This window comes from Phaenicophaeus curvirostris, chromosome 4, assembly GCF_032191515.1.
Source record: "Phaenicophaeus curvirostris isolate KB17595 chromosome 4, BPBGC_Pcur_1.0, whole genome shotgun sequence".
In the NCBI taxonomy this organism is placed as follows: Eukaryota; Metazoa; Chordata; class Aves; order Cuculiformes; family Cuculidae; genus Phaenicophaeus; species Phaenicophaeus curvirostris.
Window position 1 is genome coordinate 24,388,515 of NC_091395.1, and position 22,613 is coordinate 24,411,127.

Below are 22,613 nucleotides of genomic sequence, written 5' to 3' on the forward strand. Positions count from 1 at the left end.
CAATGAGAGGATTTGCTGAATGCGGCTTTCCTGCCTGGTGCCCTTGCTGTGTTCTCGCAGTTGATAGCCTAGTAGGAACTCACTGGTGGCCTATGCAATCATCTCAATGTCGTATTAATCTACTAGTAAAATTGTTACAGCTTTCTATCTATATTTTCTCAGCAAAGTTGAACCTGCAGCACAAATTAGTCACAGAGCCCATCCTAGAAATGTGAATGAACATGTTTTATGTTGATGGGCATAAATATTTCTGTTGACATTTTCTGCAAAAATCATGACTTACGTATGTCTCACCAAAGCTTGTGCCCAAGTTTCTAAAAAGAGCAGTGTGGCATAAAAATCCAAAGAGATCAATTTGAAAACTACGTATAGCTTATAGGGTAACTGTCTGACTGACCATTTTTCCAGACTCTTTGGCAATTACTTAAATTCAGCTCACCTCTTGGTAGTCACCAGTTAAGGTAGAGCCTTATCAGTATATTTTCCTGTTTGAGAGGCTTCACAGTGTTAAATAACTGAAAATGTCCCAGAGCTGTGCTGCCATTGTTAACACCAATTCAGGAAACAAGAATCATGGGTAAATAGCTACTGCAGTGGAATCCTGAAAAAAGAAGGATTGTCTAAATCCAAGCTTTCTGACACCACATGACACGCATGATCACATTGTGAAGGAAAGAAAATTCCTCTTTCAATTGCAGTTTTCTTTGAGATATGACGTTAAATTCCTGTTTGTTTTGTTTTTAAAGAAGGCGAAGGAACCTTCGACAGTTTGTAGTCTTGATATTCTGTAATACTATTTTTCCCAAAGCAAAGTAATTCAGTTTCTTGTTAAGAGAGAGCATCTATCAAAAGGAAAAAGAGGCACTGACAGAAAGCGGTGAAGGCTTGCAGGACCATTCTTGCTGCTTCTTTTACTTCAAGTTTTATTTCACGTTAAAGCACAGTTAGATTTGCCTCAGCTTTGTTTTTCAAAATGATTCCCTGCAGTGGAGAGAAGTGTTTACCTGTTTTATCACATTAGAGGCAATAACTAATGAGACTTCGTAGCATTTTCCCTAGCTGGATGCAGGGAATAACATGTCTTTCTGCTCTGCTGATTCAGCTTATTCACTCAATTATGTTATTCCAGGGAGAAAGAGAGAGAGATTTCCTTATTAATGAGCTGCTTTGGCAAGCAAAGCTCATTTACATTTTTGTAGACTGCCTACAATGATGTATGAAGACATTTGGAGGATGTTTATAAATTACAACTGGCTGAAAGTTGCTGCTTGTGCACTCCGTAAAGAGCAGGGAGCTTTGTGAGGGAGTCAGGGTGGTGAAGGGGGCGGAAGAGTAGAGCTTGCAAAATGAAATGGAACAAGCAGAGAAATAGGAAGTAGAGTGAGACAGGGAGCATAGAGAAGGTAGGCGTTAATGTCTTGTCTTGGAAATATGAGATGCAGAATATAATGGCACAGGAGGACTGAATCTGAAGTGTAAGAATGATTTTCTAAAATGATTGTGTAAAGGATAGTGGTTCTAAGGTATTTGAAAAAAATGAGAAAATTCCTACCTCCTAGAATCTGGAGGTTTGGCTGCTCCTTCTTTATAAGTGCTCCTGATTGAGCATCAAAAACCGCTAAAGCCTGTTGATGTAGGGGAGGTGATTAGAGGCAGCCAGCATGACTTCACCAAGGGCAAGTCCTGTCCGACCAACCTAGTGGCTTCCTATGATGTGGTAACCACAGCAGCTGACATAGGAAAACCAGTGGATATGATCTGTCTTCTAGGTTTCTGTAAAGCCTTTGACACAGACCCCCACAACAACCTTCCCTCTAAACTGGAGAAATATGGATTTGATGAGTGGACGGTTCTGTGGGTAAGAAACTGATTGGATGGCCGTATTCAGAGAGTAGTGGTCAATGGCTTGATGTCCAGATGGAGATCTGTGACAAGTGATGTCCCTCAAGTGTCTGTATTAGGACCACTGCTGTTTAATATCTTCATCAATTATATAGACGGTGAGATTGAGTGCACCTTCAGCAAATTTGCAGATGACACCAAGCTGAGTGGTGTAGTTGCCACACCAGAAGGACAGGATGTCATCCAGAGGGACCTGGACAGGCTGGAGAAGTGGGGCTGTGAGAACATCATGAGGTTCAACAAAGCCAAGTGCAAAGTCCTACACCTGGGTCGGGGCAGTCCACAGTTTCAGTACAGGATGGGGGATGATGTGATTGAGAGCTGCCCTGCAGAGAAGGACTTGGGGTTGCTGGTCAATGAGAAGCTTGACATGAACCAGCAATGTGTGCTTGCAGCTCAGAAGGCCAACCGTATCCTGGGCTACATCAGAAGATGCATGGCCAGCAGGTCAAGGGAGGTGATTCTGCCCCCTCTATTCCTCTGTTGTGAGACCTCATCTGGAGTGCTGTGTCCAGTTCTGGAATCCTCAGCATAAGAATGATATGGAGCTGTTGGAACGGATCCAGAGAAGGGCTACGAAGATGGTCAAGGGGCTGGAGCACCTTCCATAGGAGGACAGGCTGAGAGAGTTTGGGTTGTTCAGCCTGGAGAAGAGAAGGCTCCGAGAAAACATTATAGTGACCTTCCAATACCTGAAAGGGGACTACAAGAAAGCTGGGGAGGGACTTTTTATAGCGGCGTGGAGTGATAGGATGAGGGGGAATGGCTTTAAGTTGCAGAGGGGAAGATTTAGATTAGACATTAGGAAGAAATTCTTTTTGATGAGGGTGGCGAGGCACTGGCACAGGTTGCCTAGGGCAGCTGTCGTTGCCCCATCCCTGTTCAAAGCCAGGTTGGATGTGGCCTTGGGCAGCCTGGTCTGGTGGGAGGTGTCTCTACCCATCTCAGGGGGGTTGGAATTAGATGATCTTTAAGGTCCTTTCCAACTCAAACCATTCTGTGATTCTATATGACCCTTTGCTAATAATAGTGATAAAGGGGTGTGATGTTAGGGAGTGTGTCAAGACGTATTTTTATTTATTATGATAATTTCTGTCAATAACAGTGAATTTAAGCATCATTCTTTTTCAGTTGGTACAGGAGTTAAGTATTTTTCACTTACCAGGCTGCTGGAATTCAAGGGAGCAATGGACTTCCTTCTATTTGTTTAAAAACAAACAAAAAAACCCACCCCGACAAACATGCAAAGGGCAACGTTCCTGGGGGATTAAGTGCTGCCTTTGTTTACTTAATTATGAAGGATTTAAACAAAAGCATTTGCATGGAAAATACTAATTGTAAACACGCTGGTGATGATTGGTTTAAGTCATAAAATCCTTTTAGATGATGCAGCTAAAATCCAGCATTCTTATTTGGTCTTGTTTGTGTATACTTCCTGAAAACTGACTGTGCTTGCCATGAAAACTACTGCTTCGATTAAAATCATTTTAGCAATGGCTTTGCCTACAAATCTGTCCTGAAGTGTCCTGTTCATCTTGCTGCTTCTTCTTCTTCTTTCCTACCAGTTGTTTTCATCTGGCTGCTCTGTTTTAATTGGTACAGAATAGTGCTACTCTATAAAAATATTTTTATCGCAAGGCTTATATCATGGCGTCATGACATTGGGTGTTATAATTGGGGTGGAATTCACTGTAAAACATACATTTGCTTTCTTCTATTATGGTTATTTAAAGTAAAAACAAGCACAAACAGCAATGTCTCAACTACAAACTAGTGTGACCCCTGATTCAGAGTCATATCTGTTTGTGGTTGCTGTGTGAATCTGCTTATGTCTTGTTCTCTGATCAGCTCTTCAGAAATCTTTCATTCTAAGTGGTTTTAAAATGTTTTTGTCATCTTATCCCTAGATATGCATGCGTACATTGAGTTCAGAAACAAAACATTAAGTTCCAAAAATACAGAATGACATCTTCCATGAAGCGTGATTCTTTATAAAGGACTTTGATACTTTGAATAGACTATTTTACTGGAATCCTAGGTTTTAATTATATTGACCTTCAAGCTTAAGTTTCTTCTGTTTAAAGTTTGCTGCAGTAAGTTTTGCCAACTTCAAAGACAAAAGAGGGAGAACCCTGCTTCTACTCAGATAAAGCTATCCTTTCCATGGATAAAAAGTTGCTTTATAACTCCTTTGTTTATCAGATGAGACTATAAAATTCAGGTTCAGCAGAACTAAAGATAGTTGCTTATTTTCTCAAAAAAATTTGTATCTTCATTTAATAGCTGGGATGAAATGCCTGTAAGAGATTACAGGCTAATAGGAAAGTAGATAGGAGCTATGATTGTGCCAGCCTCATGTTCTGGAGTGCTTTAATCTTTCTGAAGCCTGACTTCTAATTTGAGAATGCTTAAGCAGCTCTAATTCCTAATATTAAAAAGAAAAAATTAAACTCTTAATGCCTACTTCTTCTTATTAAGAGCAGTAAATGCATATGGCTTAGGAATTCCCAGACCTATTTGAAAATTAATGGGGTGAGAAGAATAGCTACTTTGAAAGTAAAGAATTTAGGGTGTTGTGAGAGAAACTTCTGGAAAGCAAGTAGACCTCAAAGTTTAGCTTAAGTGCTGTTTTTTCCTATACCAGTGTGCTGATTAAGCAGCCTTCTCTGAACAGCTTCCTGTAGCTGACTAGTCTAAAGCAAGATTCGTGCTGGATGTTAGGACATGCTAAAATAAGGCACTTCTTTGCAGAAAAGCACATGAAGCTACTTAAGTCATAAGCCCTGTATCTGAGCACATATAGACTTGGATGTATGTGCATGTGTGGAAACGTGTGTATCTTTCTGATCATTCTTAATGTTTTCTACATAATGACAGTTCATCTCTGTAAATGAAAGTGGTTCTCAATTTCAGTGCTATAGTCAGTACATGATTTCATACACTGCCTCTAAAACCTCGGGTATTTTGACTGAATGATGGAGCACTACACAAGCGTGACTGGACTTTTAACTACCTTCTGGCACAGTGCTTCAAGTAGAGCTTTTGTCTTTTTTAAGGAAGGGTAAGGGGATGTTTTTTAGCAATTCTGTACCATGTCTGCCCTGGAAAAAGAGTAAATAGGTCACAGGAGAAGGATAATTGAAGGGAAGAAATAAGCATCTTCTGTATGTGATATGCGATTTGGACTTAAGCTGTTCCAGTGGTTATCCTGGCTATTTTTTTTAGTTGTGCTGGTTTTACCCATCAGAGTAGTAAGTATTGGTAGGGTGGAAATATGGGGTTGTGGGATAATCATTATGCTTTCCTTTCTCTGTTTAAAACAAACAAAAAAAATTGCAGATCCCGAATTCAGCAAGATAATGCAACCAGCTGTCCTTAGATTTGACTATGTGCAACTTAATTTAGCTGAAATCAAAATCTCAGTTGCATACTTCTGCGTGTTCACAATTTGTTGGATATTTGTAAGTAGTTACTAAGAGACTACTGGTGCTGTAAACTATTTCTGAAAGCAGGTAACCTTATTCAAAAGATTTTGTTTACAGTATAGAGATATATATATAATATAATCTATGTGGACATTAAATAAATACAGGACTATTTCTTAAAGTTCTAGTGTCCTGATTTGTTCCTAGTCTTTGAGCTGGGATAATACCTGGTCTTTAGATAGCTCTGTATCTTACAGAGGCATCCCTGCAGTTTCTGTGCCAAGTTTCCAATTGCTACCCTCTTTCCTGCTCCAAGCATAAGGCCTTTCAGCTTCTCCTTTCAGAGGGTGCTTTATAGCAAATTTATTTCATTTCTGATGCTGAGAAATGTTCTTTGAGTTTTGTTAATAAATAAAATAGTTAGCACAGGTTGTCGAGCAATTTTATTTTGTAATGACTTCAAGAGAAAATAGAGCTATAATTGGTAGATAGGTATTTGGCACTGCTCTGAAGCTTTTTTGTATGCATAGTTTAACTCAGACTAGTTCAGAGTTATAAGGAAAAGATTGTTTCTGTCTAAATAGGTTGTTACACTTTGAAATTGTCAAATAAGTAGAAGTTTCAAAGAACACCATGTCTCTAATTGTATCACCTCTAATATTAATTTTCTTCTTTTAAAGTCTAGGGATTCCATCAAGTTGGATGACCTGAAGGCGGAGGTGTCACCAAGAATTTCAGCAGAAGATCTGATTGATTTGTGCGAGTTGACAGGACCTAGTCATTCCAAAACACCTGTAAAGAAAACAAAGTCTAGCAAGCCAAAGCTGCTGGTGGTGGACATTCGTAACAGTGAAGAGTATCCTTCAAATCTGAGTGCTAGCCTTGCCGAATCATGCTTGTATCAATCACTTCCCCATACTCTGCAGGCAGTGAGACATTAGAATGGTAAATAGTGGAAAGGGGTGTGGTAGAAGTACAGTGGAAAGACCAAAGGAAGATATTTTTTGTCTTGGAGAGGCCTGATTTGCAGAGAAGATGACAAATGTGGTTTTTCCTTCTTGTTTTAAGTTCTGGGTCTCACAAAACCACTTTGCAGCAGTAGCACCAGTGATTTAATGTAACTTTGTAACAGGTATTGTCAGCAGATCTTACCCCTTAGATACTGGGGAAAGATTCTTCACTCATAGGGTTGTGAAGCACTTGAACAGGCTCCCCAGGAAAGTAGTCATGGCAGCAAACCTAACAATATTCAAGAAGTATTTGGATGATGTATTCACACACATGGTGTAAATTTTGGGGCTGTCCTATGCAGGGATAAGAGTTGGACTCAATGATTCTTGTGTGTCCCTTTCAACTCGGGTCACTCTGTGATTTAATATGAACAGTACTTTAGAAGGATGTGAGACTTCCCAGTTAAGTGGAAGGGAGATAGAGAAGGGTTGGTATCTCATGTACTTTGCCAATCCCGCAGCGGAAAATCAATTCTTACTGAGTGCCTTCTTGCTACTGTCGGATGTTGCAGCCATATGGCTGCCCTAACTTGTGTCATCTACTTAGATTATAATCAGAGAAGTCTTAAAGGTATATTGAAGCTATAATTTTGTCAGTGTTACTATCCTGTCTACACGTTAACGCATTTGTTCTTTTTCAAATACGTAGTTCTGTGAGTGTGAAGCATTTTTTAATTGTTTTTCTGAACTAGTGTAGTGACAGGGCTGGGTTGGTTTGGGGTTTGGTAGGCAGGGTCCTTCTTACAGATGTGCTTTTCCAGGAACACACATCTCTGTCAGCATCCATCTAAAAGTGGGAGTAATGACAATATTTTATTAGAGGTAATTTTTAACATTATACTGAGTATCTAAGAATATGCTTGTTATTGTTTGGTATCTTTTTTTTTTACATATTGGTCCTTTCATAATAGCAAAGGTGATGTAGATGGTTGGTTTTGCCGTAGATATACTCTTAGCTTGCTGTGTCACAAGCTATAATTTTTAATGAGCAAACAATACTTAATAGAAAACCAACAAAAGAGTCATGAGTTTTAGTCCACCTTTTACTTTGAGAAAAGAGGATCTTTCCAATTACTTATGCCTGTTTGTTTTTAAAGACCTCCAATGACTGAGATTCAACAGACTCCCAACATCTTTACCATTAGAGAAGATCTTCCAGTGTCTAACAAATACTACTAACATACTGCATGCATATTAGAAAGTGTAAATTCTAGACAATGAAATGAATGGTGGATCAATGCCAATATTTAGGGTAAAATATGTGGTTAAATAAATAAACAAATATTTTCAACCTCATTTTTAATCTAGTATATTTTAACAATGAAATACATGTTAAAGGTAATAGTATGTGCAGAAAAACACTTCCACTAATATTTTTCCCTGTTAAATATTTAGCAATATTTACGGCAAAGTATGGTGAAGTAGAAAAATATTTTTTTACTATGTAGAGTTAAATTTATTATGAACATAGTAAACAGAATAGTATAATTGGACTATTATAAATGAAAACTATTATTTTCAGGGTATTATAATTTTGTTGTATGCCAGACTTGAACCTGTAACTTAATCTGCTTTGTGATTAAAACAGAATAGTCGAAGGAACACAAAAAAGTATGCTTGTATGTATTAATTTCATGCATCAGTTAAGGATTCCAATTAAGTACAGATTAATGTGTCTAAGTAGTTTGACTTTTTCTTTTCTCAACTCCAGCGGCTTTTTTACTCCTAGATCTAGATTGTTGAAAATATGGTCCTTGTTATTTAGAAATCAGTAAAAATACAAGCTGTTTTCTGAGAGGTAATTTCTTCATCTGTGCTTTTTAGACTCCAGTTTAAAAGAGAAGTCCCTTGAATTAAAAAACTGTAAAAGGTCATTCATACTGCAAGAAAGCTTTGATACTACTCAGCTAAATAACGTTTCTATTTCTACATGCATCATTCTGTTATTAATTATTTAAGCTACATCTGATAAATCATCGAGGAGAATGTGGAAAGAGCAAGTAATATAAAATACCTAGACTACAATCATTGCACAGAAAGGCTGTTATCTGTGTACAGTAATGGATATATTTATATTACAATTAGGATCAAAGACAAGGTGTTTTCTTAAATATTTTATAGCTTCCTAATAGCTTGATAATAGGTTCCACTCTGTTGTCATCGTACTAATCCTTTTGTACTCTAGCACAGTGGATTCGAAATTTTAATTATTTTTAAATCATTCATCTGCTGTAAGGCTGTCTTTATGAGGCTGTCTTTCAGATTACAAAATTTTAATCAGACTTCCTATTGATGTTTCTTGAATGAGGGCACATGCTAGAGAAAGAAAATCTCCATAGCTTCAACAGTGCACTGTAATCACTGCTGTTGCGGTCTGGCTGAAGTTCATGGTTGAATTAAATGCCTTGTCCTTTAAGTAATGGGCAGGCTTAAATCCTAATACCCATCTGGTTATTAGGAGGTAGAGAATGTTGTTATGAAAAAGGCAGCCTGGCAGGTAGTAAAATTACCCCTTGAGTGACCTGGTTCGTATGTCAGTTGTGGAAGAAAACATATGGTATATAGAAAGCTATTAAATTGTCAGCAGTTCTGAACATACATGGGAAACCATAGTGTTCAGCATCCTGTTCATTCTCGTAGTAAGGAAATAGTCTTTTTTGTCACAAAATTTCAACAAACTGGGCAATAGGATCAGACAGTCTGATTGTTAATGTGGCCTGTGTTTTCAAATGTGACAGACTATTGTGAGGTGCTTAAAAAATATGATAATTTCTTATATTTTGTTGTTAATCTTCCTCATCATCCTTGCCTGTCATGCTAAGCTTCACTCTCACTTTGTTTTCAATGTGATTTGAAAAAAAGCAAGTATCAATTTCAACAAGTGTCAGACACGCTTCATATTTCATATTAGGATGCACTTGAAAGCTATGGCATTGTTCTGTAATGATGCTCATGTTGCAAGGCCAGGAGCTGCTAACTCGTTTTCCTAATGGAGTGCTTTGTAAGAGAGGACTTCCTAATGAAAAGGTGGTCTGCTCAAAGCAGTGTCTCTGATGGCTAGCAGTTCATCTAAGGCTCATTTCATTAAGCGTGTTAGCAGAAATACTGGCAGCCTTCCATTCCTGTTACAAGAGTTATAGCTACGTACTTATGGTCTCTCAGCGTGTAGCACAAAATCTTGGCCTTTTTGTTAATTGTCTTAGTACTGGGATGCTTAAGATGGTCACTTAAGATTAGGGACAGTATCAATGACAGTAAATACAGTTTGGATTTATCTAGTTTTGTAGTAGTGTTGATATCAAATGTAGTTCTCTTTTAGAAGATCAGGTCAAGTTTCCCTGAGTATTTAAGCATACTTAGTGGCACAATTGGGAGCAACTAAATCTGTCCAAAGTAATTTTCTGTCTAAGTGATGATCGTTTAAGAACTTTTACCCTGATTAGTAGCAATAAGAATGTTGTGATTATGGATGGGATTGGGGAAAGGGAGTTGGTACAGATTAGTGAACAGGGTTGTAATTTTCCCCTTCAGAATAGAAACAAACTGACAAAATTAATGAATGATTCCTGATCATCATTTGTTCTTTCAAATGTTTTTCGCACACTACAACAATGATGATAATAAAGCTGAAACTGTTACATAAATCACAAAAAAATGAATGCTAATATTAAACTAAGTCAATTAAATCTTACCTACCTTTAAGGCAACTGCTTTATTAAAAAGGATTCTGGGATTTAATTATAAATTTAACTAGCTTTCTGCAAGTACAGCAATAAAGAATGTCCAATCTGGATACTTTGCATTGTATATATTTTTGCAGGACTTTACTGTTTCCCATCTCTTCAAAGCTATCCTTGTTTACTGCTGGGGAAGAGGAGTGTTGCAGGTGTACGTGTACAATCTGTGAAAGTAATTCAGAGGTTTGTCAAGGTCATGGGACATTTTCAAATCTATAAAAAGCTAGGTAGTAATAGCCTAACTTAATTTTTGTTGAAGAGACTTTCACATTCAATACTTGTTCATGAAGTCTTATTGAATGATTGAAGTGAAGCACAACTAACTTTATCTCAGAGTTGCTGGCACTCATATGTTGTTTGCTCTTCAATACCCAACACGCACTTACTGTTAGTAAGACTGCAGAAAATGTAGATAACGCTCATTGGCTGGGAATCTAAGTGCACGTACATTAGAATTTCAGTCTGTGTCAAACATGTAGGGGTCTTGCAGGGGTTGGCAGGAGGTTTAAGGAAATTTTCCAGTAATCCCTATTTAGTTTTGGTTCTCATTGTAAGTGCTTCATTGCTTTCACGTAAAACTCCTCTGGAAGAGGTGCTCCAGCTGCTTACAGGTATTTGGCTCCTGTTACCAGACTTGAGTTGATTTGAAGTAAAACCCATGAAAATATGTATACTGTGGACATTGGGTCCTTAGCACCAAGTGTTTCATTTAGCAGATCAGTTTCTTTAGTGCTGTGCTATGTCCTTTGTGAAAGAATTCTTCATGCTGTCCTATTTTTCTATGTAGTGTCAGAAGTTGTTTTCTCCATAGGAGTAAATAATAAATGAGGTTTGTCAAACTGTACATGCCCAAAAGACCAGCTCTGTTGTATTACAATAGCTAGGATGAAGAGCAGGTTCATCCTACAGCTTTGTGTGTACCACAGATTTCTCTGCTTTTCAGATGTCCTTAACTGAGCTTCCTAAGCTTTAATCGTGGCCACATTTCTGGCAGCATCAATGTCCCTTTTGCGTCAGCATTTACTGCAGAAGGGGATCTCATCCAGTGCCCAGCAACTGCCACGCTCCAAAGCTTTAAAGGAAGAGTTGTGGTGATTGTAGGAAATATAGTGAAGAACACAGCTGCTGTAAGTATATTCCTATAACGTGTATGTTTATACTTAGAAATACAGCAATGACATGAAAACAGACTGTGGTAAATAAATACTAGTCTGAATAATTCAGATTAGTAACTTTGGGTTTGATGACAGGATTTGAGGAGATTTTTTTTGTTGTTCATTTCTGCTTCTAGACAAAGAAGTGATCAACATCTGAGAAGGTTGAAGTTTTGAAATGAATTTATTTAACATTACATTTTTCAGCTTGAAAATATTTTTGGCGTGTTATAGAAGTGACATCAGCACTTCTAATGTGCATCAGTAAGACTGAGTTTTCAAAACTGACTTACATTTACTTTCTGTGGATTAGGAAGCACACACGAGGTAAGTAGGGTGGGGAGAGTTATGTTATGAAGTCAAAAGAAATAATTCATATTCCCACTAATAAAACCCAAGGAATTAATTAGGTTTTTTAGCCTCATGTAGCTCATACAGTTCTGTTCAGTGAGGAAAACTGTTCCTACAGATGACTGTGATATGATACTTTTATTGCCAGTGCCTTTAACTAGACAGGGAGAATATTCAGACTTGCTTGTTACTTTTTATACTTAAATATTTGGTGGTAGTGTTAGCCTGCAAAATAACAAGTAGAAGTATTTATTTTGCCATCCTTCGTCTCAGGTGAAGGAAAGTTATCTTTTTAAAAAAAAAAAAACAAACAAAAAAACCCGAGCCATGCTCTAAGATATGGTATACCTTTAGTTCACCACCATTTCTTAAGGCTATTTACTCAAAGGGCATAAACTAATCCTGATATGACAAGGAGAGCTGTGGACTATTAAAATGTCTTTATGTGATGGACTGCAGAAGCATTGGCACAACACATGTTGGAATTTTTTATGTATTTAGGGAGTTATAAGTAGCATGAGAGATCCCTTTAATTAACCTGTGTTTCATCATTTAGAAAATTAACTTGTGGTATTTATCATGTCTCCATGTCTCTTAAATAATAGCAGAGATGGCATAAAAGAGACTGTACAGCATATTTCAAATAATTCCAGACAGTGAGTATCTAGGTTTGTGCATAAAATCTATGAAGTCCACGATAAATATTTCAGCATGAAATCAATCAACTTGAATAATCACAATAGCTTACTAAATGCCAAATGCATAAATCCCCCTCAAAGGAACAAATGGAAAATGTATAAAATTCTAAGATACAAATGGAGATTTAAAAAGATGCATTATGCTTTTGGTAGGTTTTGCGGCTTCTTTCAACAAATGCATTTGAAATCACTGAACATCCTAATTCATCTCAATAAGAGCCTTAACCATTCATTAATCTCCTGAGGAACAGGAACAGCAAAAAGGAAGTCCTTTGGTATTTACTGAGGAATATCTTTATGGGAGATAATCCCACATACTACCAAGGCATTTTCTGGCAGTTGTTTTCCAGGACCAGTCATTAATGTTTTATCTTAAACAAAGGAACACTGCAAGTATTTCATATAAAACAACAAAGAAACAACCCGAAATAAGTGTCTGAAGAAAAGAAAGGGCAGGTCCTTTACTGTGTGTGTTGTGGGTTACACCTTAGCTAAGAACGTACAATTTTCTCCTGTGATGTAGTAACACATGTCACTGTGCAAACTTAGATTTGTTAAATGTTTCATTAAATGAAAATTGAATGTTTCCTTTGCAGTTAAAGAAAACTTGTAGTGGGCTTAATAAGTGCGAGTACTTCATTCAAGTGAAAGGGTGCTGCCTTATCCTCAAACGCAAAGTTTCTGCTACTGAGACAATTTTTACGTGGTTATCTGAAATTGTCAATAATATAGCTTTCCATAAAAGAGTAATACTGCTTTGCCTCTTGGTTTGCTTTTAGAATTCTTAAAAGTCCAACTAAAGACTGTAGAGTTCTAAATAATAAAACACTGGCTTGACCAGTTTGACCGCAAATTAATTAAATACTGGAGCCTAAATACCCATCACTTCTATCACACCCTTAAAGTACAGGTAAAACCAGTCTCAATTTTTGGCTGTTGATAAAACTTAGAACTCCTTTTTTTCTTTTTTTTTTTTTGTCAATTATTTTTTAAAGCTAGCTTCAGTTTTACTCATTAAGGCTACTTAGACCCGTCTGCCACCATTCATGAACTTAACCATCCCAAAAACACGTAGCTTGAGGCTTGACAAGAACAAGAGTTACTTTTTAAATTTTACTAGGTAATCTAATCATATGAAAAATTGCATGGAAACAAAACCAAATTTGTCAAAAGAAATGTTATAAGATATTCAGGATAAAGTATGTTTTTTCTAAACAGTTATGCATTTCCAGCTGAAATTGGATGAGCCACAAATGGTATTGTCCATCATAAAGGCAAATTTTTCAGAATTGTTTCCTGATACCTACTCCATTAAAAATATGGAGAATGGCACTAATAGATGTTTGGTTTAAATTTATGAAGGACTAATAGAGAGTGTAACTGTGAAAAAACCCCACTGATTATTCAAGGGACTCTTTGCTATCAGGAGGTTAAATCTTTCATTTGCTTTTCTTATTAGTAGCTTACTTGGCATCATTTAAATAAATTAAAAGTTAGAAGGAAGGCAAACTTGAGTGTACTGAACAGACATGTAGAAAAAGCCCTTTTCACACTTCTTGTCTGTTTCTGTCTTTCTTTTGTATTTGATTTGGTGCCAAATGATAAAACATCTAAATTGGAAAGAAAATGCTGCCTAGAACTTGATAGGCAAGGGGGAAAACTGAAGACTTCACCACAGCACTGTTCTAGCAGGAGGAAAGGAATCCAGCAGTGCCACAGACTTCAGTATAGCTCTGGCTGAACATTTCCTTAGGACAAAATTAAAACAGAGTAATCTGGCTTGTTAAGCCATTTAATTTACTCATCCTAAAAGTTAATTTAAGAGATTGGCTGATGTACAAGAGCCTTACTGAATATGTCATTAGCAGCATAAAGGTGTTGTGAAGAGGAGCTTGCACTGGACATGCTGTGGTGGTGCTTGGCTCACACTCTATGCAGAATATTCCTTCCGCTAGGCTGGTTCTCATTTTGTGCCAGCATTTCTTCTCCTAGGGGATTCTGGGCACTTGTTAGCAGAGCAGATACTGTTTGTCTCTAAAAACTGCAGGAAATACCTATATAAAAGGTGTTATGCTGGAGTTACTTAACCAAATTCTATTTTGATTTTTAACTTTTAAATGCATTAAGTGGCTCTTAAGTGAATGAAATTCCCTTTTCCCACATCCCTTGATAGTTAATGTACCTTGTAAATTCCAGTATGGGCAAGGGATCATTACAGTTGGGAGTATAATAGTTAAACAGGCAATGAGTGCTCCATTGTAGCTTCTTTTTTCAGTGTGTGGCAAACAGCATGTCTCTGATTTTTGTCACTTTTGAAGTGTGAGAAACAGAGTTTCCTCCTTCGATCAACTTTGAGATGCTAAACAATTATGTGTTTCCATTTCCAACCTTTTGTCTGTATTACCACAGTGTTGACTGAAGTTAGAACTGGAGAAATACCTTACTCAATATCAAATCATGCTTCAGCAAGTCAATTTTGATAGCGATGTGGTTAACATATATGTATATTCCCTCGGTGGCTTTATATATGTGTTTTATTGTCGGTTAAATGCTGTAACAGAATAAAGTATACTGGACACTTTAATCTGTCTAATAATTAGGAACTGATTTATTTCTTGCCTTGGAAAAAGACAGATAAGCTGTTAGTCAAAACTTAAAAAAAATCTGTCTTTATAGCAGAGAAACAAATTCCAAATTGTAACTTCTGATTGTTATATTAATTTTTTTTTGTCTAGATAAGTTATGTTGCTATAAATATGCTGTCTAGGCAATTTTTAGAAGTTACTGAAGTGAAGTAGTCATTGCATCACAGTAGCTAATAGATAAAATGTATTTCCAAAACAAAGACAAGCAGTCCTGGTTTTCCATGAGATCTTTCTGACTTTTCAAGGCAAGAGGGAGAAGGTCAAGCTCAAGATTCTTTTTGTATAATATATTCCCAGCCTGGAAAAAGAAGGAAATTATATATGGGAGTAACATTTTCTCTGCACACTATCAAAAATGCATTTCTTATATGAAGACTGAGACGCTTTAACCTGAGTGCCCACTTACTGCTGAATTTATGTCAATTTGTTGTTGTCTTCCTCAGACCATTTAAAAAGGCCTTACCAAAGAAGCAAGTCCTTGCATGCTGAAGCTAGTTTCTTGTTATAAACCTGTCTTAAGCCCACAAATGGATACCCGTGAAACTTCATAGGGTGATCTAAAGATTAGGTGTTGTGTAGAATATTTCAGGGCAGGTGCATTCATGCTTCTGAAGACAGTTACATTTAGTTCGAATGGCCTAATGAAACTTCTGGAAAGTAAGCAGAAATTAGGCAAAAAAATTCTTGAGATACTTTCACTGTACATCTTTTAGATTCTACATTTCCTTGTAAGGATTCTCTGCAGAAAACTGATTGAACAAGTGGAATGAAAACTGAAGATGTTCTTGCTTTGCAGGAATGGAGGGGCTGGTTATGATTCCCAGAACGGTTCTCTTTCATGTTTGTTTTGTTAAGGCATCACCCTTCCTTCTATATGGAGACTCAAAGCCTACTGGAATCATCAGGCATCTCTTTGTTGCCTCTAAAGAGGAAGAGATTAAGCTTGTAATTTGAAGGCATTTAAAGGTTTAATTAATCAGCAACGATGTTGCCAATTGTAACTCTACCCAAGTTGAGTTTTTGTTATTTTATTCTGAAAAGTCTGTATAATTTAGTCCTTTTTATCACTGTAACATATATGTGTGTTTACCTTCATCAAAAGAAAGTAGCCCAGCTGCTGTTGACAGTACGTTGCTCTTCATGCAGCCCAAGATAGACACTTGGACTACCAGCCAGGAGTTGTGTTATGCTGTTTTAAGTCTGCCCCCATCAGCAGGTTTGATTAGTTTGCACTGAATGCCTCACGTACAGCAGAGATGACCTAAATATTCCCTCTTCACAGCTAAGCATGAAAGAGGAAAAAGGGAAAACAAAAGATAGAGTCTTAGGAGTGGAATTTGAATGTTCCTTTTTCTCATCTGAAGTAGGTGCTAGGAAAAGCAGGCTATTTCTGAAACTCCAAATAGGTTCTCTTATTTTTTTAATGTACTGAGACCAATGATTACATTTATTGGAAATTTTAGTTGGTTGTTTGATATAGATATTGTTTGACCCATCTTTGTGCCTTACTGCACAGAGGTCTGGATGTTTCCAAGATGAGGAAATGTGAAAGCCTCAGCTTTACCTGTCAAAATGTGTCTGACTTCTGAGAGATGCTGGCAAGCAGGATCTTGGCTCTTCTCAGTCATCTGGGAGATCTGTAAGGACTGGAAGGGTGGGAGAGGGTGAAGCTGAATACTGGAGTGGTGCCATGAGGCTCAAGAGTTCCCTTCAGGCATGTCGGTCTTTCTTTGTGAGCTGCACCTCTGAAAGAGAACCCTTGTCATAACAGAATGGTATTGGTGAATGGCAGTTCCAGTATCCATACTGCTTGTCTGGGGCAATGGTGTTTTGCTTTTCTCTAAACTGTATCTGAATCAGCCTTTGAAGAGAACAGACTGACTGACGGCTTCAAGAGGGCATGTGTCCATTGTAGGGGAGGTCCAAAGACTTTTTTCCTGGGGTTTAAGAAGAAGTGAGACAAAACTGGCAGTTTAAGTAGTGTTAGTAAAATGTACGGCAAATCACAAAGAAAGGTTTTTCACTATCAAGTGTTTCTTTGAACATTTTTCAACATCTGGGGCAATATTTAGACTTGGAATAGGGTAGAATCTTTCAGAAAGACTCATGCTTTTTTATATTCAAGCCAACTGTTCTGGATCTTTTAAAAAATACATGTATCTATTTACTAACAGCTCTTTTTATTTTCTATTGAACCAAAAATAGAATAGGTTTGCATTCTGCATTTTAATTTTGCAATCCATTCAGTTGTATTGGGTGAATTGAATATATTTTGGTCAGTATAAATTAGGTGTGTTACAACAGCTAAATCTCTGCAACTGAGTTTTAATTTTCAAGTGTTCACTCTCAGCCTGGCCTTTTTCTTTTTAATCTATGATTTATAAGTGGAAAATTTTAAATACAGATGTTTAAAATATATTACTTGGAGAAATTCAAGTATTTACTCTTACTTTTATTCACAGTAAATTTATTCTGAAACTAGCTTAATGAAATAAGCTCATTTCTGTTATTGTAGGCTCTTTTTCAAATCTTGCCATACAAGTCCTTTACATTACTGCTGTATTTTTGTACAAAATGGAAAGTACTCCTTTTGGCCAGGTCTGAGTGTAAAGAATTTTTCCTTGATCTTGTTAGAGCAGTAAGTTCTGTGCTTTTTTTCTTTCTTTTTTTTTACATAGTGCATGTCTGCATAAAGTTGTGGGGTTTGTGTATCGAACTGTAACTGTTAACTAGGCACAGTTTTGTTGCTGTGGGAGGCTTCACGTGTGCCTACCTTTCCCTTGGTGTTAAAGTGACTTTTAATTTATCTCTAACCTTTTAATATAAAAAGTAGCAGACTAAAAAGCATCTTGTGTACTGGTTTTGCTTTGTGACATATTGAAAGTGTTGTTTAAAAAGCTCTAGACTGATCATCTTGATTACACTGTGCTTTGAGTGGTGAACTCTTGACTGAAGTCGTACAGTAAAACAGACTGTGGAGGTTTCTGTAGCGTATGTTTACGAATTTAAAACTAATATAATCTTGTGGCAATGGATGAGAACTACAGAATTTGGTTAATGTTTCTCCTCCAGCTTCTAAAGAATCTGTTTTTCTTCTGACTCTTTCAGAGTATGATATGAACACTTGGACCCTGTCACAGCAGTCTTTTTTTGTATTGTGGTACAGTTTATTACTCCTCCTTCCCTCCCAACTTGCCCTTTAATTACAGCTTGTCACAAGAATGTCTGTGAAAGTGAATAATGTGTACATAGCAATTCTCATGGCTAGCCCCAAGGGTGCTGGGAAAGATGCTGCTCAAGCTGTGTTGTGTTATTACAATCTTTGATGCAGACAATCTGAAAATGTTATGTGCCTGCTGTAATACATTCAGCATACTTGAAAGCTGTGATTTTACTGCTTGGAACAGGATAGTAGAAACAGTTTGATAAATGCTCCCATGTGCAGATTAGTTCTTGATAAGAACTGCTCTATAAGGAGCAGTCTTGTTGTGCTGTTTGTAATGAGAGCAACACCAATACAAGGTAGAATGTTTAATATTTGCCCAAATTGTGATGTGAATTTGCTATGATCTTGTTGGTCTTTGAAAGCCTGACTTCTTGCATCTGCATGAGGAAGTCTTAGGTGACTACTTTCAAATGCAAATTATAAATTTCTGGCTCAGTTATACTCATTAGTAAGTGTGTTTTATGTGGCATTGATTGATGCATTACTTAATAGAGGACCAGTGTTTCCAAAATCTTCACCAAAGCCGTCATGCAGTAGTCATTAAACATGTTGCTCACATATTCATCCTTTCATATATAATGTTTGCTGTGAAAGTTGCAAGATGAAGTTCAGTTTAAACACTAGATGTGGCCAGCAAAAACACAGTAACTGAACTTTCTTGGGAAGTATACTTTGAGGAAAGGCCATCTGAGGCAGAAAGGAAAAACTCTTAAGTCTTGTAATATCCCCTTTAATCCTCTACCTCGTATAAGCATAACACTGTTTCTCCTCAAGTAGTGTTGTTGTCTCATTGAAAATGGAAGCATTACAGAGGACTATGATCTAATGGTGGTATGGGGCAACAGAAGTAACATGAGCATATGATTAATCTGGAGAAAGTGTGATCGCCTTATAGAAGACAGAAGTTCATTTCTTTTTAAAATTAACTTGTATAGTGGATATTTGGTTTACCCTTTATACATTTCAATAAATCACTCTTTAAAAAGTAGGTGGTTTACAGGCCACTAAGGATGATGTAACCCGTTTGCTTATCTCCTCACCATGTTACCTTCAGTCTTAAGAACACTTCTATAAATTAGATTATTTAGTGGACTACAGGTTACATATTCAGGTGCCTGTTATTGAACTTGTAGTTGACACTTTGTGATAGCACTTATAAAGGAAATAGAGCCCATGTGTTAAGTCCAAGGTGGCAGTTTCTTCAGTAGGAATTCTGCCCAATTAATTCAGACGAGCAACTTGGGCTCTTTTTTTGACATACAAAATTTTGCAGTTTTTGGATCACTTATTTTCAGTGTTTTAGGGAACATTAATTATTTTTATATTTCTTAATATCTTTGATTTAAGTTAGTGGTATTTGATCATAAATGAATGTCACATTGGGAGAAAATACTATGTAGCTGTTTCAAATAGTGCTTCCTTTCATGCTCCTGCATCAGTGCCCATCCCAAAAATAATACTTCCATGTGTTTTGAAAATACTAGCTTCATACAGTATATTTTGGCAGGGAATGTTACCAGGTGGTGGTGGAACATTTCAGAAACATGGTGTTCCTGTTCTTGTCTCTAACGGCTAGGTTCCTTTGTCTGGGAGAGGAAGCACAAACATATATATATTGAGGAAAAGAACTGCAAAAAGTCAGTGCTTTAATTAGGAAGACTGCAATGCTAATCAGACCACTACTTCTAAGTCTGTTCTTTACCAAAAGTTACTGTTTCTACTTTCGGTGACACAATGTGGGAAGGCAGAAAGTAAAACAAGGAACGTCTTTAATCGAATCAAATCCTATTAACCTATGAGTCAAATTTGACTCTTCTCTTCTTTACAGTGGAGACAGGTGTATGTGCCAAGGTCTTGGAGGCTGATATTTGGAGTTTGGTGGCAGCTCCCAGCTTATGGCAATACATATGCCTCTGGGCCCCTGACTTGCAACTAATTCCTGCAGTAGTGAAGTACCAGTAGTAGGACATTTCTTGCTCACTGGATTTTCCCTGGCTGGGTGTTCTAAGGCAATATTTCAAACTGTATTTGCAGCTTTTCTCACTGAAGCTATGTAGACAACTGCAGACAGTTCTGTGACCACTTAAAAAAAAGAAAAAAGCAGATCTTCTTGTCATAGATCTTCTCGTCATGCTCCTGTGCTTTCTGCCTCTAGTTTTCTAACAGCCACAGATTCTACAATGCTTGTTTTGCAGAGACCTTGCACAAAGCAAGAGATTGCGTATCATAAGGTTATAAAGGAACCTCTTGTCATATGCAGTGAAGAAAATTTATTTCCAGTCATCCTTTGGTTACTAAAGCAGTTCTGAAGCACAGCAAGACACAGGCCTTAATGTTCAAGCCCTAAATACAAAGCATTTGTTTGTATATTTACTTTTTGGATTACGTGGAATGGTAGTTACATTATGGCTACAGCATACAAAAACTTGGAGCAGTTTACCATTTATTACCAGAAGCGTAAAATTATCAGTAGACAAATTAAACCTCTCTGCTGCCACATGGGACATGTACTTGGCAAATAACGTGCTGCTACTTGTTGGTTTGAACACTTGTTGGCGTTTTTAATTTCTGCCAGCTATGAGCAGCCAGAGGTGTCCAAGACAGAGCACTCTCCATTAGTCACAGGTGGAGAGTACTGTGGGGTGACAGATATGTACATATAAAGTAGAAATGTCTAGTAGGAGTATTGCACTAGGAATATATTCTATTTTTGTAGCTTATGGTGTGCACAGCTGAGCCCTATTTTTGGCAAAGAGAAATAGCTTTGTCTATGTTTCACTATACACCACATCTTTATGGATTGCAATTATAGTGAGAGGTGGGTGGACTCTCCTAGTGATATCTCTGTGTAAATTACACTACATCTGCATCAGAGAAGCTATCTAAAAGCATTGCACTTACTTTTCTCATGAAAATTGGCATACACATATCGTATTGGCTGATTTAATAGTTTGATTGTGGGGATTTTTTAGTTTCATCCTTTGAATCCTGCACTGACTGACCCAAATTAACAGGGGAAGAGATGTTTGAACTTACTTTTGGTCTGGCTTAGGCAAGTACATGAAACAAACACAACCGCCAAAATGTCCTGACTGAGCCATTGCGACCGCTTTGACAAGTCCTTAGTGAATACAGATCATGTACTTGTTGCTCACTCCCTGGTTAAATCCATCCTGAAACGCAGAGAAAGGAATGCAGTAGCTGTGTTTGACACATAAGTGGACAGAAATTAATTCCTTGCATATACCTTCAGTGTGAAGCAAAAGTTCTGACTATGGAAGGAGTTTAAAACTTTGCTACTATGAACTCTTACTTTTTAATGAGATCATTTCAGGATTTGTACCTGATCAAGTAATCATGTAGCACATCTTGTTCTACATTAGTATCTGTTATATATTCAAAGGTAATTAGAAGGGATGTATATGTAAAAAGAAATATCATGTACTAAATTTGGATGGGCTGCCTACTGCTGTTCTTGAGTTGGTAAATGAGTTGTTTGTGTGAGGTTACTTAATTGGACGTCCTGTTTGCACTGGGTTCTGGAATAGTATCACAAATCATTTTAAAGGGTCAAAAAATGGTAATTACGAATGCTTTATGTTGCCCATTTGGAAGCTCTTGGTGATTTTACAAATGGTACTAATTTGTCAATCAAGTATAAAAGCAACAACCTGAAAGACTGAGCTTGCAGGGCAGTCTTTCTCACAGCTTTTGGGAATAAGATAAAACTATTCTAGATTCTCTGATTTTGGTGGCTTTTTTTTTTAATGTATTGCAATCAGTATTTAAAAGGCAAGTTTGACACACAAAATATTGTTCCTTTGGTTTGGGATTTTGTTATTTTGATACATAATTTTTTGTTATTTTTATTTTTTTAATCATTATTACTGTTTTGATACACAAAGTATTGTACCTTCATCAGTGCAGCAACTTTTCATGAAGTGGCTACATGGAAACTGAGAACTCCTCTGTTTGGTTTATGAAAGAAATCAATTGATGAGAGAGGATTTCAGGGACTGGGGTGGGGGTGGGGTGTGCTTGCACTATGTAACCTGCCTATGGGCAGATTCAGGGGGTGGGGAAGAGTACTAGACCCCAAATTCGTGTCTGACATCTGTGAAATTAAGTCATGTCGGACAAGTTTGACAGGTAACTAAATGACTATACTGTCAAACGGTGATGCTTTTACACTTGGGAACCTACAGAAAACAGCTGGGAGTTAGATTAATGCAGAGAAAAGTATCTGTTATTTCATGCTTTGACAGAGGTTCCAGTGATTACTCTGAGATTTAATAATCCTGTTAGAATGAGGTAAAATCCTGCCTTTGCAGAAATAAATCAAGTTCATGGTTTTCAGTGTCACGCTTTCATATCCACCAAATTCATCCCACCTGCTTCAACAGACAGGCATGAGTTCCTGCGTTGAATTAGTTGGTGCAAAGAAAGAACTTCTAGGGTCTGATAG

The 22,613-nt window shown here is 37.2% G+C and overlaps 1 protein-coding gene across 1 annotated transcript in view; it reads left to right on the plus strand.

Annotated features, from left to right (window-relative positions):
* Positions 1 to 22,613, plus strand: part of TBCK (TBC1 domain containing kinase) — a 117,616-nt gene that overhangs the window by 93,579 nt on the left and 1,424 nt on the right. The window contains exons 24-25 of the mRNA XM_069855521.1: positions 6,008 to 6,183; positions 11,042 to 11,201. Coding sequence (XP_069711622.1) covers positions 6,008 to 6,183; positions 11,042 to 11,201 — 336 coding nt within the window. The remainder of the gene's footprint in view (positions 1 to 6,007; positions 6,184 to 11,041; positions 11,202 to 22,613) is intronic.